Genomic DNA, 14,779 nt, shown 5'->3' with positions numbered 1-14,779 from the left:
AGGAAGGTCCATTGCAGTGAAATGATGGACAGAATTGGTTTGAATTAGTTGTATTGTTTGAATTGGGTTGAATTGGTTGGTTGGGAGTATGAAGAGAGGAAAATGGATATGTAAACAGACAATTTTGTAAAAATTGAAAAGGTGTTGGTGTTCTGTTAGTAGCAGGAAAAGAAAGAATAACCCAAGGAATGAAAAACTATTAATATAGATAAAGAATGGACATTATCAAAATACTTGTTTTATTTCATTTAAGAAAAATGAATGGATGACTTAGGATTGGTATGTAGGTCAGCACTTTGCACATCTGAGATTATCTTAGGTTTTAAAACCATTAAAAAATCTTTTTTTCAGGGGCCAGAGCGATAGCACAGAGGTAGGGTAGGGTGTTTGCCTTGCGTGTGGCTGACCCAGGACAGACCTGGGTTCAACCCTCCGGCGTCCCATATGGTCCCCTGAGCCAGGGCCGATTTCTGAGTGCTTGGCCAGGAGTAGCCCCTGAACATCTTTGTGTGTAGCCCAAAAACCAAACCAAAACAAAACAAACTTTTCCCCCCACTATTTCATTGCTTTTTAAAACAAGCAAATATTTAATATGAATAATATAAAATGGATTTTTAAAATTAGTTTTCATTTAAACTTTTTCCAGTTACTTGAACACAGAGGTTAGTATAGAGAGGTGTTTGTTAGTTGGGCATAAAGTTAACAAAGTTGTGCTACAATAAAAAGAATAAGGAATCATGGAGATGTCTTCTGCTGGATTCAGTGAATACTAATACTTCGAGACTTTCTGAGGAACAGTTCTTCAGAGCTGAAACTCAGACCTCTGATCAAAGTAGGTAGGGTGGCTAGTGCTCCTGCTTCTTGCTATCTTGTAAAGAGGGGAATAGAGCTGCTTCTGCACATACCAGATAAAATGAAATATGTGTTTCATGGTTGCTACAGGAAGGAGCTGTTTTGCTGTTGACCTGAACTGTTAGGGAAGCAATGAGCCTGAGCACTCATATGTGCTTCGTTGGGAATACCAAAAACATAGAACCCTGTTTGCCGGCCAACTCCAGAGTTTAATGTTTGCAAGGATGAGTTGAAGTTTTACCCTCAGCTTGTAAGATTGCTTTCAGTTACTGTAACAGCCATTCTTCGTGTTCATTGTTCTTTTTCGGTAATGCAAACCTACTTTGCATGCAGGTATCCATAATGGGTCATTTGGATCATCCCTGTGGCATTTAGGTAGGAATGGCGTGGGGGACTGGTATAACTATTTGAAATAAAAGTTAAGTTTTGGCTGCTGTTTTATTATGAATAAAATGATATTCCTGACCAGACCTAGTAGTTTGTATCTTCTTTCAGCATTAAAAATATTGTGGTAGAGGCCAGTGAGGTGGCGCTAGAGGTAAGGTGTCTGCCTTGCAAGCGCTAGCCAAGGAAGGACCGTGGCTCGATCCCCCGGCATCCCATATGGTCTCCCCAAGCCAGGGGCAATTTCTGAGCTCTTAGCCAGGAGTAACCCTTGAGCATCAAATGGGTGTGGCCCGAAAAACCAAAAAAAAAAAAAAAAAAGAAAAAAAAAGAAAAATATATTGTGGTAAATAAATACTACCTTAAATTTAATCTGAGTTAAAATGTATTGTTTGCGAGCTCATTTTGAATGGGTATATATCTGTGTACATTAATATCTGTGTTTGCCTGAAGTTTTTTGTTTAGGTTGTTCCCCCATTTTTGGGGGGTATTTGGACCCACCCAGCAGTGCTCTGGGATTACTCCTGGTCCTATGCTCAGGAATCACTCTTGGAGGGCTTGAAGTACCATAAGGAATGCTGGGTATTGAACATAGGTCAGCATGCAAGTCAAACATGCTACCCTTTGTACTATTGCTCTAACCTCTAACCAGTGGTCAGCAACCTTTTTTTCAACTGAGCAAATCTTGCCAAAAACACGATTGAAATTTATTTTGAAAGCCACATTTTTTAAACCAAAAATATGTAGGATGGTACACTGTTTTTAGTTTCAATAAGTTTTTATTGAGAATATTCTGCATGCAAGTATCCTCATAGAAATCCGCGGTTTGCCGCCACTGCGTCTAGACCCTCAGCTTAAGGTTTTGCAGTAACCTTGAAGTTAAGTCTTAAAGAGCACTTCTATGGCCTTTTAGGATGTTTTATTCATGCAATGCATGAATTAAGTTAGCAAGAGAAAGAATAAGAATTGAGAAATACAAAATATATATGGGGGTTTCAAAGAATGTTATTAGATTTTGAGTTTAATGAATAACTGGAAAGAATTTTTTATTTTAAAATATAATTAAGATATAAAACTTACTTACCAAAGAAGGACAATTGGCAGTGGTATTCTCAGCAACAATAGTTGCTAGCAGACATTAGAATAATTCACTTATTCTTGTTTGTTTTTTGGGTCATACTTGGTCATGCTCATGGGTTACTCCTGGCTTTGAGCTTAAGAATCGCTCCTGGCAGAGCATAAAGTACCATATGGGATGCTGGAGAATGGAACCTGGGCTGGTCTTATGAAAGACAGCATCCTACCACTGTCCCACTAGCCCAGTGTACTTTTTAAAATTAGGTTAACGTTGTTCATAAGACTACATATGATTTAGGGATTTTATTTCATTTCTGTTAAGAATGTTTCCACATTCCACCTCCTACCAGAGTGCCAACACTGTGCCACCATTCTATTAGACTCCCTCTACCTCTCTTGGATAACCCCTGTTCTGTTTTTAGAGTTTTTTCTTTTGATTTTATTCCCTAGCTTTATATCTGTATTCAACCTGAATAATACTGTCTGGTACTTGTTTTTCTCTTTCTGACTAATATAGCTTAGCACAGTTCATTCCAGTTTCATTCATGTTGTTGCAAGCTTAGAATAATATTTTTTAGGGGCTTGAGAAATGGTACCCCCCCCAAATGCTACAATGGTGCCTTGTAAAAATGCAGCCAATCCTGATTTTATCCTACAGCAGTAATTCCTAATCAAAGCCAGGAGTAAACCCTGAGTACCACTGTGCATGGACTAAGAACAAAAAGAAATAATAATTTTAAACTGCTGAGATAAAATAACTGTCAACTATGAATTTTATGTTAGACAAATTGGCATAAAATGGGGAAGACAGATAGGTAACTTAGCAAAATACTTTTAGTAACTGTATATACATTTAAATTAAATAAGAACAAATAGAAATATGTTTATGACTATATATACCTCTATCTATAGTTGCAGTTGTCAGTCTATGTATGTCAGCCATGTTTAGACTACATAGAATTCTAGTTATCATAAGACAAGGGGGCTGTTCTTTACATGACTGAAACCTCAAGTACAATCATATTTGTAATCAAGGTGTGTAAATAAAGATATTAATTAAAAAAAAGACAAGAAATATGGGCACTGGAGTTGAAGTTATTGACTTTAAATTCAGCCTTTCCTCTTATTTGAAAGGCCTTGGGTAATTTAACTTACTAGTTTTATGCCTGTTTTCTAGTTTGCTAATGGAGGTTTTACAAAGTTCTCTTACTGGTTGTTGTGAGAATTAACTGGGTTAATATATATATATATATATATTATATATATTATATATATATTTGTTATTTTCATTATTGTCATCCAAAGTTTTTATAGAATAACTATATAAAACTCTTTAAATCAGGATCTGAGCAGTGGCACAGGCAGTGGGGCATCTGCCTTGCACGCACTAACCTAGGAAGGATAGCGGTTCGATCCCCCTGCGTCCCATATGGTCCCTCTAGCCGGGAGCGATTTCTGAGCGCATAGCCAGAAGTAACCCCTGAGCATCACCGGCTGGTCCAAAAACAAAAAAACAAAACAAAACAAAACAAAAAAAGCTCTTGTATATCATCACTGTATACCTCAAGAAGATATAATAAGGAAAAATAATTTGCTTGTTTATTACAAGTCTATATTCTATACTTTTTAAAGTAGTTCATTCACCATTTATCCAGCACCTGTTACATGCTAGACACCCTCTAAATATTGAGTACAACAGTAAATAAACCAAAAATTCCTGCTCATCTGAGGCTTGCTTTGTACTGTGGAGGTAATAGGCAGTAAGCAAGTGGACATATACTTGCAGTACATACTTTCAAAGTTTACAATAGGCACTGAGGGGAAAAATTAAACATTGGAAGGGAATATTGAGTTTTAGCTTCAAATAGGATGGTCAGGAAGTGCATGCATAGATAACACTTGTGTCAAGACCTGAAGGAGATAAAAGAGTCAAGAGGCTATCTTTTATAAGTGCTTTTTGTTGAAAGGACTAGCAAAAGACAAGACAGATTAAAAGTGCCCAAGCATAATTAACATTCCTAGAGAATAATAAGAATTTAATGGGGCTGAAGTAGTTTGAAGTGCAGAGAAGAGAAGAGAGGAGACATTAAGTGATGGTAGAGATCCATTGCTTATATACTTTTAGCCCTTGGGGATGGGAGGTGAGTGAAGGTAGGCCCACACCCTGTAGTGTGTGGTATACTCCTAGCTCTGTGCTTCGGGATCACTCTTGGTGGAGTTCAGGGGACCATCTATGGTGCTTGGAATCAAACCTGGATCAGCTACCTGCAAAGCAAGTGCCTTACTTGCATTCTCTCTCCTTTTCAGATTTTTGGCCTCTTGAGTGTTTGTGATATGTACATTCCATGTCATTCTGAAGTGTCTTGACTTATATTTAACATTCATTCTATTGGTTTGGAAATAACCTAAATAAATTATTATCGTAATAGTTTTATCCTGTAAAGAAAACAGAAGCTGGGGCTGGAGTGATAGCACAGTGGGTAGGGAGTGATAGCAGAGTAAGATGTTTGCCTTCCTCACTGTCTGGATTCAATCCCCAGCATCCAGTGTGATCCCTTGAGCCTGCCAAGAGTGATTCCTTGAGCACAGAGCTGGGAATAATCCCTGAGGGGCCAGGTGTGGTCCCAAAACAAAACAAAAAAAGAAAACAGGAGATCTACAGGGTTCTGATATATCCCTCCTTAAGAGTCAGTAGAAATGCTTCGATAATTATTGCCACTTAGTTTCCTTGCTTACAATTCCTAGTTCTTATATTTTTGTCACTTTATGCCTATTTAATTGAGTTTCTTTTCTTTCTTCCAGATGTGGGGAATTCTTTCTATCCTATTTTGTTTTCTAAACTTAGGTGCAACTTTAATATACTTCCATTAGCTGCAATTTATTCTAGCAAAAATAACTAGAAAATGTTATGTTATGTAATGACATTAAATATTTAAGTGTCTTCTAGACTATTTTTCTCTTGGAGATTTTTTTTTTCTTTTGGTTTTTGGTTTTTGAGCCACACCCGGTGGTGCTCAGGGGTTACTCCTGGTTGTCTGCTCAGAAATAGCTCCTGGCAGGCACGGGGGACCATATGGGACACGGGGATTCGAACCAACCACCTTTGGTCCTGGATCGGCTGCTTGCAAGGCAAACGCCGCTGTGCTATCTCTCCGAGCCCTCTCTTGGGGATTTTCACTTATACATAGTTGAACTATAAGACATGTGAACAGTTAGATTCACTTGTATCATCTTTTTTTGTTTGTTTGTTTTTTTGTTTTTTGGCCACACCCATTTGATGCTCAGGGGTTACTGCTGTCTAACTGCTCAGAAATTGCCCCTGGCTTGGCGGGACCATATGGGACACCAGGGGATGGAACCACCCGATCTTTCCTTGGCTAGCGCTTGCAAGGCAGACACCTTACCTCTAGCGCCACCTCACCGGCCCCCACTTGTATCATCTTAATCAGTCAAATCTCAGTTCCAGAAAACACTGTTTTGTATAGTTATTTATTAGAGTGCAGCGGCTAGGTAACAAAGCCTAGAAATGATTTCAACAAATCAGATATTACTGTGTCATTGCTTAGAATATTGCCAGGAGAAACACCCATGTATATCATACATGTACTTTATCACTGATCAACCTTTTATTGCTTTTGGAATAAGGGGAACACTTGAATTACAATAGCCATAGAAGAATCAGATACCAATATGATTGAAAAACCACTGCCTTAGTCCTTTTAAATTAGTTTCAAATATACATTTATGTCTTCTTGGGTAATCAGTCCCTAGGCCATTTCAAGAAACTTTGTTAAAATGGGATCTGGGAAGTGCTACGTAGAACTTTCCTCCTCAGCGTTGTATGGAAGTTATTTGAGTGAGGTGTGCATGTCTACTGCATCCAATTGACAGATTGCCTACACTCAAAAGTTTGAAAACTTGCTTATTAATAAAATTACAGGAACATAACCACTTATAAGCCTTGGTAGGAACATGATAGTGAAATGCTTAGCAATTAATTGCTAATCATTGATTCAACATTCCAGTTTATATAATTTATGTTATATAATCCCAGAGTCAATATGGCATCAATATGGCACTGGCTAAATAAATCAGTTTTCTATCCATACAAGGGAAATTTTTGCAGTCATAGGAGAGAGGATCACAGATCTTTGTGAACTGTTTTGGAACAATCTTCATTATACAGTAAGTGAAATAAAGCAAGTTCAGAATTGGATAGTCTCCTAATGTACTTCCTCCTCTGCTCTCCCACATTATAGGACTCTCTGCTTCAGAGACAATTTACTTGTGTATGTGAGAAACAGAGAGAGAAAGAGGCAGAGCGGAAAATAACTTGACGTGACACATGGACCATAAATACCATGGAGCTGATTTAGCACAAAATATTTACTAGAGATTGAGAAATGGATAACCTTTTCATTAAGGAAGAAACAAAGGGAGAATGCTAGAAAAGAGATTTATTTTGATTCTTCGTGAATTTTGTATTTTCCAGCATTGCATCTAATAACCTTTTAGATTTTAAAAATATAATTTAGGTAGCGATTGCAATAAAATTTTGCATTTAAGGTCTTAGTGCAATAGCTTCTTTGTTTATTTATTTTCTTTTTGGATTTTGGGTCACACCTGGCAGCGCTCAGGGGTTACTCCTGGCTCTGTGCTCAGAAATCACCCCTGGCAGGCATGGGGGGCCATATGGGATGCCGGGATTCAAACCACCATTCTTCTGCATGCAAGGCAAATGCCTTACCTCCATGCTGTCTCTTCGGCTCGTGCAACAGCTTCTGCATCTCACCACCAGCAAAGTGTCCAAGATCCTCCACCGCTGTTCTCTGGTCACCTGTAGTCTACCTCTTCCTTTTCTTCCACTACTGCTTTTAGAATCTCAGTCTTGTAATCTAAGGCCTGGGTTTCTCATCACTTACTATGAACAACTGATGTTTTAAACCATCTGATTTGCTCTGGCCTGATTCTGAAACAGATGATTCGTACTTTATTATTATCAGAATTGTATTTTATGAATAAATGGTGATAATCATAACTTAAATGGGCCTTTTTTGCAATGATATTGGAGTGTTCATTGTTATTAATTACACAAGGTAGTTAAACATTAGAAACTATGCCATTGATTACGTCTAGAAGTGAAATGAAAATGCTTCCTGTTTAGGAAGAATGGTTAGGTGTGTTAGCCATTTTACTATTTTGAATACTAGTTTTCTATGTAAAGTGGTATGATACAAAGATAAATTGTGAAATATTTATAACTGTCAAAGTAAACTGTGAGCATCAACACAGTTTAATGTCATTAAAGCTTGGTAAAAACTGTTGAGACAAAAACATGCTTTATATTAATTTTGGACTATAGGCTTTCTTTTGTTTTAATATTTGTATTAAACTAGCATGTTAGGGATGAAAATTTCATGCCATTGTTTCATTACAGAATATTTTACCAGTTAAAAATACAAAGATGCTTCTTTTGTGACCACACTCAGTGGTGCTCAGGCTTTACTCTTGGCCCTGAACTCAGGAATCATTTCTGGCAGGCTTGGGAGACCATATGTGATATTAATGATCAAACCCAAGTTAGCTGATTTCAAGCAAGAGCTTTACCTACTCTATTATTATTCTGCCCCTTGCCCCCCATACAAATATTTTAGATACCAAAACCAGGTCCTTTTTGCCCCCAACAAATTGTAGATTCAAACAATGAAATAAATCCATTTCACAAACTTCCTCTGATTCCCATATTCTCCATCGAACTGTCAGAGATGCTGACTATTCCTTGCACCTCTTTCCAGTTCCATTAGCCAGTATATTGTGTGGTATGCATCTTACCAGATTATTTCTCAGATCATGTCTCTTGTGGTATGAGAGAAGGAAAAAATTTACTGATTTCATGTCTGTTTGTTTTTTTCCCCCTCAGATATTCAAGATTAAAGCAGTCCAACTTGCTGAGAAACTCCTTCCTGCCTTTAACACACCTACTGGAATTCCCTGGGCTATGGTCAATTTAAAAAGGTAAATTAGATTTTTTTTTTTGGTGGTCCAATTTTGAAAGCATTTTTTCTTGTCAGGGGTTGTGCCACACTTGGCTGTTATTACACCACTTCATGGAAAGTGTAGAAACATTTCAGCCATAGCTATCTACTTGCTGCCTCCCAGTTAACTATATCCTATAGTTGTTGGGTGAATTGTATCTAAAACACTGTAGAACTCAAAATATATGTTAAAATATTTGTTTAAGCAGACTTATTTATTTCTGTTAAATTGAGTAGAATAAAAATAGAACATTTACCCAAAGGTTTACTGTAGTTCATTTCTATTTCTAAATATCCACTTCAATTCAGCTGTTACTTCAGTCAGAACAATTTTTTTGCAGTTCTTGTAATATTCATTGGCAGGCTCGGATATATGGTATAGGGTACTGGTAATCAAATTCAAACTGGCCACATGCAAGGCTCTATTCACTGTACTGTCACTTCAGCCCCTGAAAGATTTGACTTTGCACTTATTCTTTTTTTTGGGGGGGGGGCGGGGGTCATACCCGGCCGCGTCAGGGGTTACTCCTGGCTCCATGCTCAGAAAATCGCCCCTGGCAGGCACAGGAGACCATATGGGGTGCCAGGATTCGAACCATCGTCCTTCTGCATGAAAGGCAAACACCTTACCTCCATGCTATCTCTTTGGCCCCAACTTTGCATTTATTCTTAATTTTTCTCTTTATATCTTGAATTTTGAACAGCTTGGCTAAGATTTACCTTAGCACGGTTTCTTTTAGCTGATATTGCTCCTTTTATATCCTGTTTAGATTTTGCTACCTTATTGAATCTGAATATGCCTCTCACTAAATATAATGGTAAAATTTTAATCATTATTTCTCCAATGTTTTTTCTTATATATTTTCTTCTTTTTAAATTTCCTACTACTTGGATTTTGTAATTTTTATTATGACCACATAGGCTCCTAAAACTGCTGTCTTTACTTTTTAATATTTTTCCCTTGCCCTTCAAATTGAATAAATTCATTGATCTATCTACATGCTTACTTCTCTGCTCATGGAATCACGCCTGATAGTGCTTGAGTTGGGGAAACCATCTGTAGTCTGAGTGATCAAATCATGCAAGACAAGTGCTTTAACTCTGTACTGTTTCTCTAGCCCATATTGTTGATGGTTTTTTATTGCTATAATAAATTTCAAAAGTTTAATTACTTACTATTGCAATATCAACTACAAACTGAATTCATCAGTTTTGTTGAATTTGAATTCTTTTTTTTTTTATTTTAATTATGACAACAAAGATGCAAAGAAAGAGGACAGGGTAAAGTTACAGTGGAACACAATCACCCATAAACAGAATTCTCGGTAGTCTCATCGATGATATCCCAGCCTTGAACTTTCAGCCAAAGAACATTAAGAAAAACAAAAATGAATCCATGTACAATACTTTGTCCCTCAAATCCCCAGTTGTAGTACATACTATTTCTTAGCAGCACACAATATAATCTAAAGACATTAGACTTATGTAACTCCTTAAACATTGAGGGCAAAGTACATTTATCTAGTTCCACGCACATGCTTACTAGTTTAAGTTAACCTCAAAAGTTTTAGTGGGTTGTTTTTCTTAAGGATTGGAGTCAAGGGAACTAGTAAAAAACGGTGTTAGAGTGGCAATTGTTGTTTGCATAGGCCCACCAAAGTATGAGGGGCATGGAAAGGAATAACCTTGGCCCAAATACAAAGAAACCCTACCCCTGAAGTTTCCTGGCATAAGACCAACTCTAGGCTCCAGGCAAACTAGTCCAATCCAAGTCATCGTCTGTAGTGGCAATACACCTCCATTCCTCACATAGTCTCTGTTGTTGGTATCATGCTTCTGTATTAAAGAATTTGAATTCTTGCCAATATTGATTTAGAGGAGTGGAGAGATAATAAAATGGGGCATCACTTGGCTTGAGTGTGGTTTTCCTGAGTGCCTTCTCTGGCACCCATATTATTCTCTGAGCACGACCAGGCTTGATTCCTGACCACAGAACTAGAAATAAGCAGCCCCAGGTGTGACTCAAAGACCAAAATGAAAAAAAACAAAACAAAACATAGATATTTGTTATTATATTTTTTGAAATGTCATGTAAATAAGGACATATTTGTACTGACAAGGATGTACATCATAATGTTGAATGTTGATCAATGACATTAATAAAGCAAACATTTTACCATTAAGTATGATGTTAAAATTATTTTCAGATGACTATTGCCAATTTAAGCCAATTCTGTTTGTTTCTGATATTTTAAGAATTGCTTTAAAGGGGCCGGGAAGGTGGCGCTAGAGGTAAGGTGTCTGCCTTGCAAGCGCTAGCCAAGGAATGGACCGCGGTTCCATCCCCCAGTGTCCCATATGGTCCCCCAAGCCAGGGGCAATTTCTGAGCACATAGCCAGGAGTAACCCCTGAGCGTCAAATGGGTGTGGCCCAAAAACCAAAAAAAAAAAATAAAGAAAAAAGAATTGCTTTAGGTTATGTTTTAAACAACTTCCTGTTGTTACTAAACTGTAGGTAAGAATCTTATTCATAATTCTTTTATTGGAGTAATTTACTTTGGTTTTTCATTGAAAAAAACATTATTATACTTAGGTAATCCAATTCATTCATGTTATAAATAGCAGTTCAATTTTTTTGGCCTTAGTTTACTAATATTTTTGTGGTTTTGATTAGTTCTAAGGACTTGCTGTCAGCTCTAAGCTAGAGAGTGGTGCATTCCCAGTTTGTTTGATTTTGGGGGTTGAAAATAGGCCTTTTGCAGTGAAAGCTTGATTTCAGACCCTAGACACTGGTAGTGAGATTGAAACTTTTACTTTTTGGTTTTGGACATGCCCAGCAGTGTTCAGTGGTTACTTTTGCCTGTACACTCAGGAATTATTCCTGACACTGTTTGGGGAAACTATATGAAATGCCTGGGATCAAACCTGGAACCTGCCAGGAGTAATTTCTGAGTGCTGCCAGAGTGGCCCAGAAAAAAATTTAGGGGCTCGAGATAATACAGCATGTAGGGTGCTTGCACTGCATGCAGCTGACCTGGGTTCATATTCAGCAGAGCCAGGAGTAATCCCTGAGTAGGGCCAGGTGTGGCCCATAAAAAAACATAAAGATAATAGTTTTGAAAGAGTTCATTAAAATGTATATAATCATTCAAAGACAGATTGTTGGTTGTTTTCAACCCTGTGTGCTTGTTACCTTTACTTTTCTTCAGTGGAGTCGGACGAAACTGGGGCTGGGCATCTGCAGGGAGTAGCATTCTTGCTGAATTTGGAACACTGCACATGGAGTTTGTCCATCTCAGCTACTTGACGGGGGACCCTGTTTACTATCAAAAGGTTTGTTTGCTTGTAATCTTTTTATACAAGAATTCCTGAAGATTTACACAAAGCATTGGTGAAGGCTTAGAAAATGTTTGACTATCTAAAGATTTTGAGGAATTTGGTCTTTTTTAATTATTTTTTAAAAAAGTTTTTGGCCAGTTAGATTATTCTTGGGCCAGAGGGATAGAGGGTAGGGCATATGCCTTGCAGTTTGACCCTGGTTCTATCCTTGTCACCACCTACGTTACCCTGACACCCCTCAGGAGTGATTCATGAGTGTAGAGCCAGGAGTAAGTTCTGAGTATTTTTGGTGCAGTTCAAATCAAATAAATAAAAAGGTTCTGTTCATTTAGAACATATTTAAAATATTCATTGTTAATTTGAAAAGCATAGTAACTATTAGTAGGTTTTTCTTTTTCTTTTTCACTTTTTGGAGGGGGCGCTAGACCCAGAGCTGCTCAGAGCTTACTCCTGGCTCTCTGCTCAGGAATCCGCCCTGGAAGGAATCCGGGACCAATTGCATAGTTAAGAATCAAATTTGGGTTGTCTCCATGCAAGGGAAAGAACCCTGAGCACAGCTGGGTGTCACCCCACCCCTAAAAAGTATTTATTGCAAATAGTCTAAATTAAAAAGAGGAAAAGAAAATAAGGAAAAGATTTGCCTAAAATTGCTTACCAGAGAATAGCTATTGAAAATGCGTGATCAGTCATCATAAGGAAGAAGATAAGAAACTCATATATAAAACTAGTGTACACATAGATATAAGCGCTCAGATCAATGAGGTATATAATCAGTTACAGAGTGTAGTAAGATAAAGGTATCTCTAAAGAGAAGATTAGACTAATATTCCGCTAATTTAGAGAGCATGGAGAGAGAGAGTTTAGCAGATATCTTACCTTGCGTGTACATAACTCTGCTTCTGCTCCAAGCACTGCACTTGGTCCCCTGAATTTCTCCTGGAGAGATCCTTGAGTTAGTGGGGTGTGGCCCTCAAACAAAATATCTTATCAACTAAGAAAATACCATGGGGTAAGGACTAAAAGATTGAAGAAAAATTAGCAAACACGGAAATAAAAAGAGGTAAAAGGTAGAAAGCAGGGAAGGCCATCCACTGAGTTTTTCAGTTCAGCTACCATGTTTTTCAGATGTGTTATTTCAGTTTGGAGTTTTCTGATTTCTGTCTTTGTGTTCTGTTCAGATCGATCTATGCTTTCTTTGAGTTCTACAAACATCTTCCATATTGCTATTCTTTTTTTTTTTTTTTTTTTTTTTTTGGTTTTTGGTTTTTGGGTCTCACCTGGCAGTGCTCAGGGGTTACTCCTGGCTCCATGCTCAGAAGTCGCTCCTGGCAAGCACGGGGGGACCATATGGGATGCCGGGATTCGAACCGATGACCTTCTGCATGAGAGGCAAACGCCTTACCTCCATGCTATCTCTCCGGCCCCCCATATTGCTATTCTAAACTCCTTATCCGAGAGGTTAATCAGATGGTTGGGATTTTTTAGGTCATCCAAGCTATCGTCTTCATTCTCTGTGCATGGTGTTTGCCTGCGAGGTTTCCCCATTGTCACACTTGTAGTATGTTTTTTTCTGCATGTTGTGGTGGAGTTCATTGGTTAGAAAGAATGCGCGGCTGCGAAGTGGAGCGGAGCGGCCGTGCTCTTCTGGAGCCCCTGGGAGAGCTATTTTTCTGGGCCCTTTTTGGCCCACTCCCAAGGGTTTTGGAGAGAGGAAGACAGTGGAAAAACACGCACAGGCAACACTCACAGTCAGGAGTGGATTCTATTTCTATTGCTACATATGGTCCCTCTACTCCCACTGAGTAATCCATATATATATAGAGCCAGAGGTAGGTCCTGAGCACTGCCGGGGATGCCTATTTTCTAATTCCCCCTTAAAAAAGAAACCTTTTCTGACTGACACTTTCAGGAAGGTAGGAGAAGTGCTTTAGGTTCCTTATAAAAAGAAAAATACAAAGGCTAAATGCAAAGTCTTGATCATATGCATTTCTTTTAATTTCATTCTTCATTTTGTTTTACTTAGGTGATGCACATTCGAAAACTGCTTCAGAAAATGGATCGTCCAAATGGTCTCTATCCAAATTATTTGAACCCAAGAACTGGCCGGTGGGGTCAGTGTAAGTATTTCTCAGGCAGTTGATGTTTTATTTAAAAAGCTATGGCTCTGGAAATCTTTGCTTGATGAAGTGAAAGTATATCACAGGTAGAGTTAGAAACCTAGTTTATTCTTAGCATTGTTACCTTGCATGTGTGTTCAGGCCATACCATCATTCTTCGTTCTGTGCTTAAGGATCACTCCTAGCAGGGCTTAGGAAACCAGATGGGATGCTGAGGATCAAGCCCAGATCAGCAGCATGCAAGGTAAGTGTCCTTCCTCAGTAATATCACTCCGACCTCATATTTTATTTCCTTTACATGTAAATACTTAGTTGAAATTTAGGGTAGCATGGGTAGCATTTATTAAGGGCTATGCTTAACTTTTTTTTTTTTTTTTAAGAAATCTTAACTTTAGATAAATAGCATCATTGCTTGGAGAGGGTATTTCTTCAAGGACTATAAAGAACAATTTGGTATAACAAATGACTTTAAGGGAGCAGCTGCTCTTGTAGAAGCTTGTTCATTTATCTCTTGGGGGAGGAGCAATGCTCAGAGAAAGCAGGAGCACTCTTGGCAGCTTTCAGTCATCCTGACAGGATAGTTCGATACATAGGGCCAGCAATCGTGGAACCCACCAGGACTACCCCTGAAGTGCTAGGGATAATAAGTTGCCAGAGATCAAATGTGGCATGACCTCTAGCTCTGAATTATCTTCCAACACCAGTCACTCACTTTCAAAAGATGATAAAAAATGTCTATTACTTATCAGACTCTGTGCTTGGTTTTGGGGCAAGACGGCTGAAGAGGAAAGAGAATATGACTTAGAACTTCTAGTATGGATAGACAACATTTATAGTTGAAATAAAATGTGATACATGGTACAGTAAAGGAACGTACCAATTGTTACGTGACACTAATAAAAAAGATTTCCTCTCAGGAAATTGTTGCTATTCCTTTTGGAGGGCAGATATACCTGGCAGTGCTGTGAACTTACT

General features: G+C 38.2%; 1 protein-coding gene across 1 annotated transcript in view; it reads left to right on the top strand.

Annotated features, from left to right (window-relative positions):
* Positions 1 to 14,779, top strand: part of MAN1A2 (mannosidase alpha class 1A member 2) — a 142,481-nt gene that overhangs the window by 86,090 nt on the left and 41,612 nt on the right. The window contains exons 6-8 of the mRNA XM_049765913.1: positions 8,234 to 8,328; positions 11,558 to 11,681; positions 13,711 to 13,804. Coding sequence (XP_049621870.1) covers positions 8,234 to 8,328; positions 11,558 to 11,681; positions 13,711 to 13,804 — 313 coding nt within the window. The remainder of the gene's footprint in view (positions 1 to 8,233; positions 8,329 to 11,557; positions 11,682 to 13,710; positions 13,805 to 14,779) is intronic.

This window comes from Suncus etruscus, chromosome 19 (assembly GCF_024139225.1).
Source record: "Suncus etruscus isolate mSunEtr1 chromosome 19, mSunEtr1.pri.cur, whole genome shotgun sequence".
In the NCBI taxonomy this organism is placed as follows: Eukaryota; Metazoa; Chordata; class Mammalia; order Eulipotyphla; family Soricidae; genus Suncus; species Suncus etruscus.
This window is presented reverse-complemented; position numbering and strand designations above follow the sequence as displayed.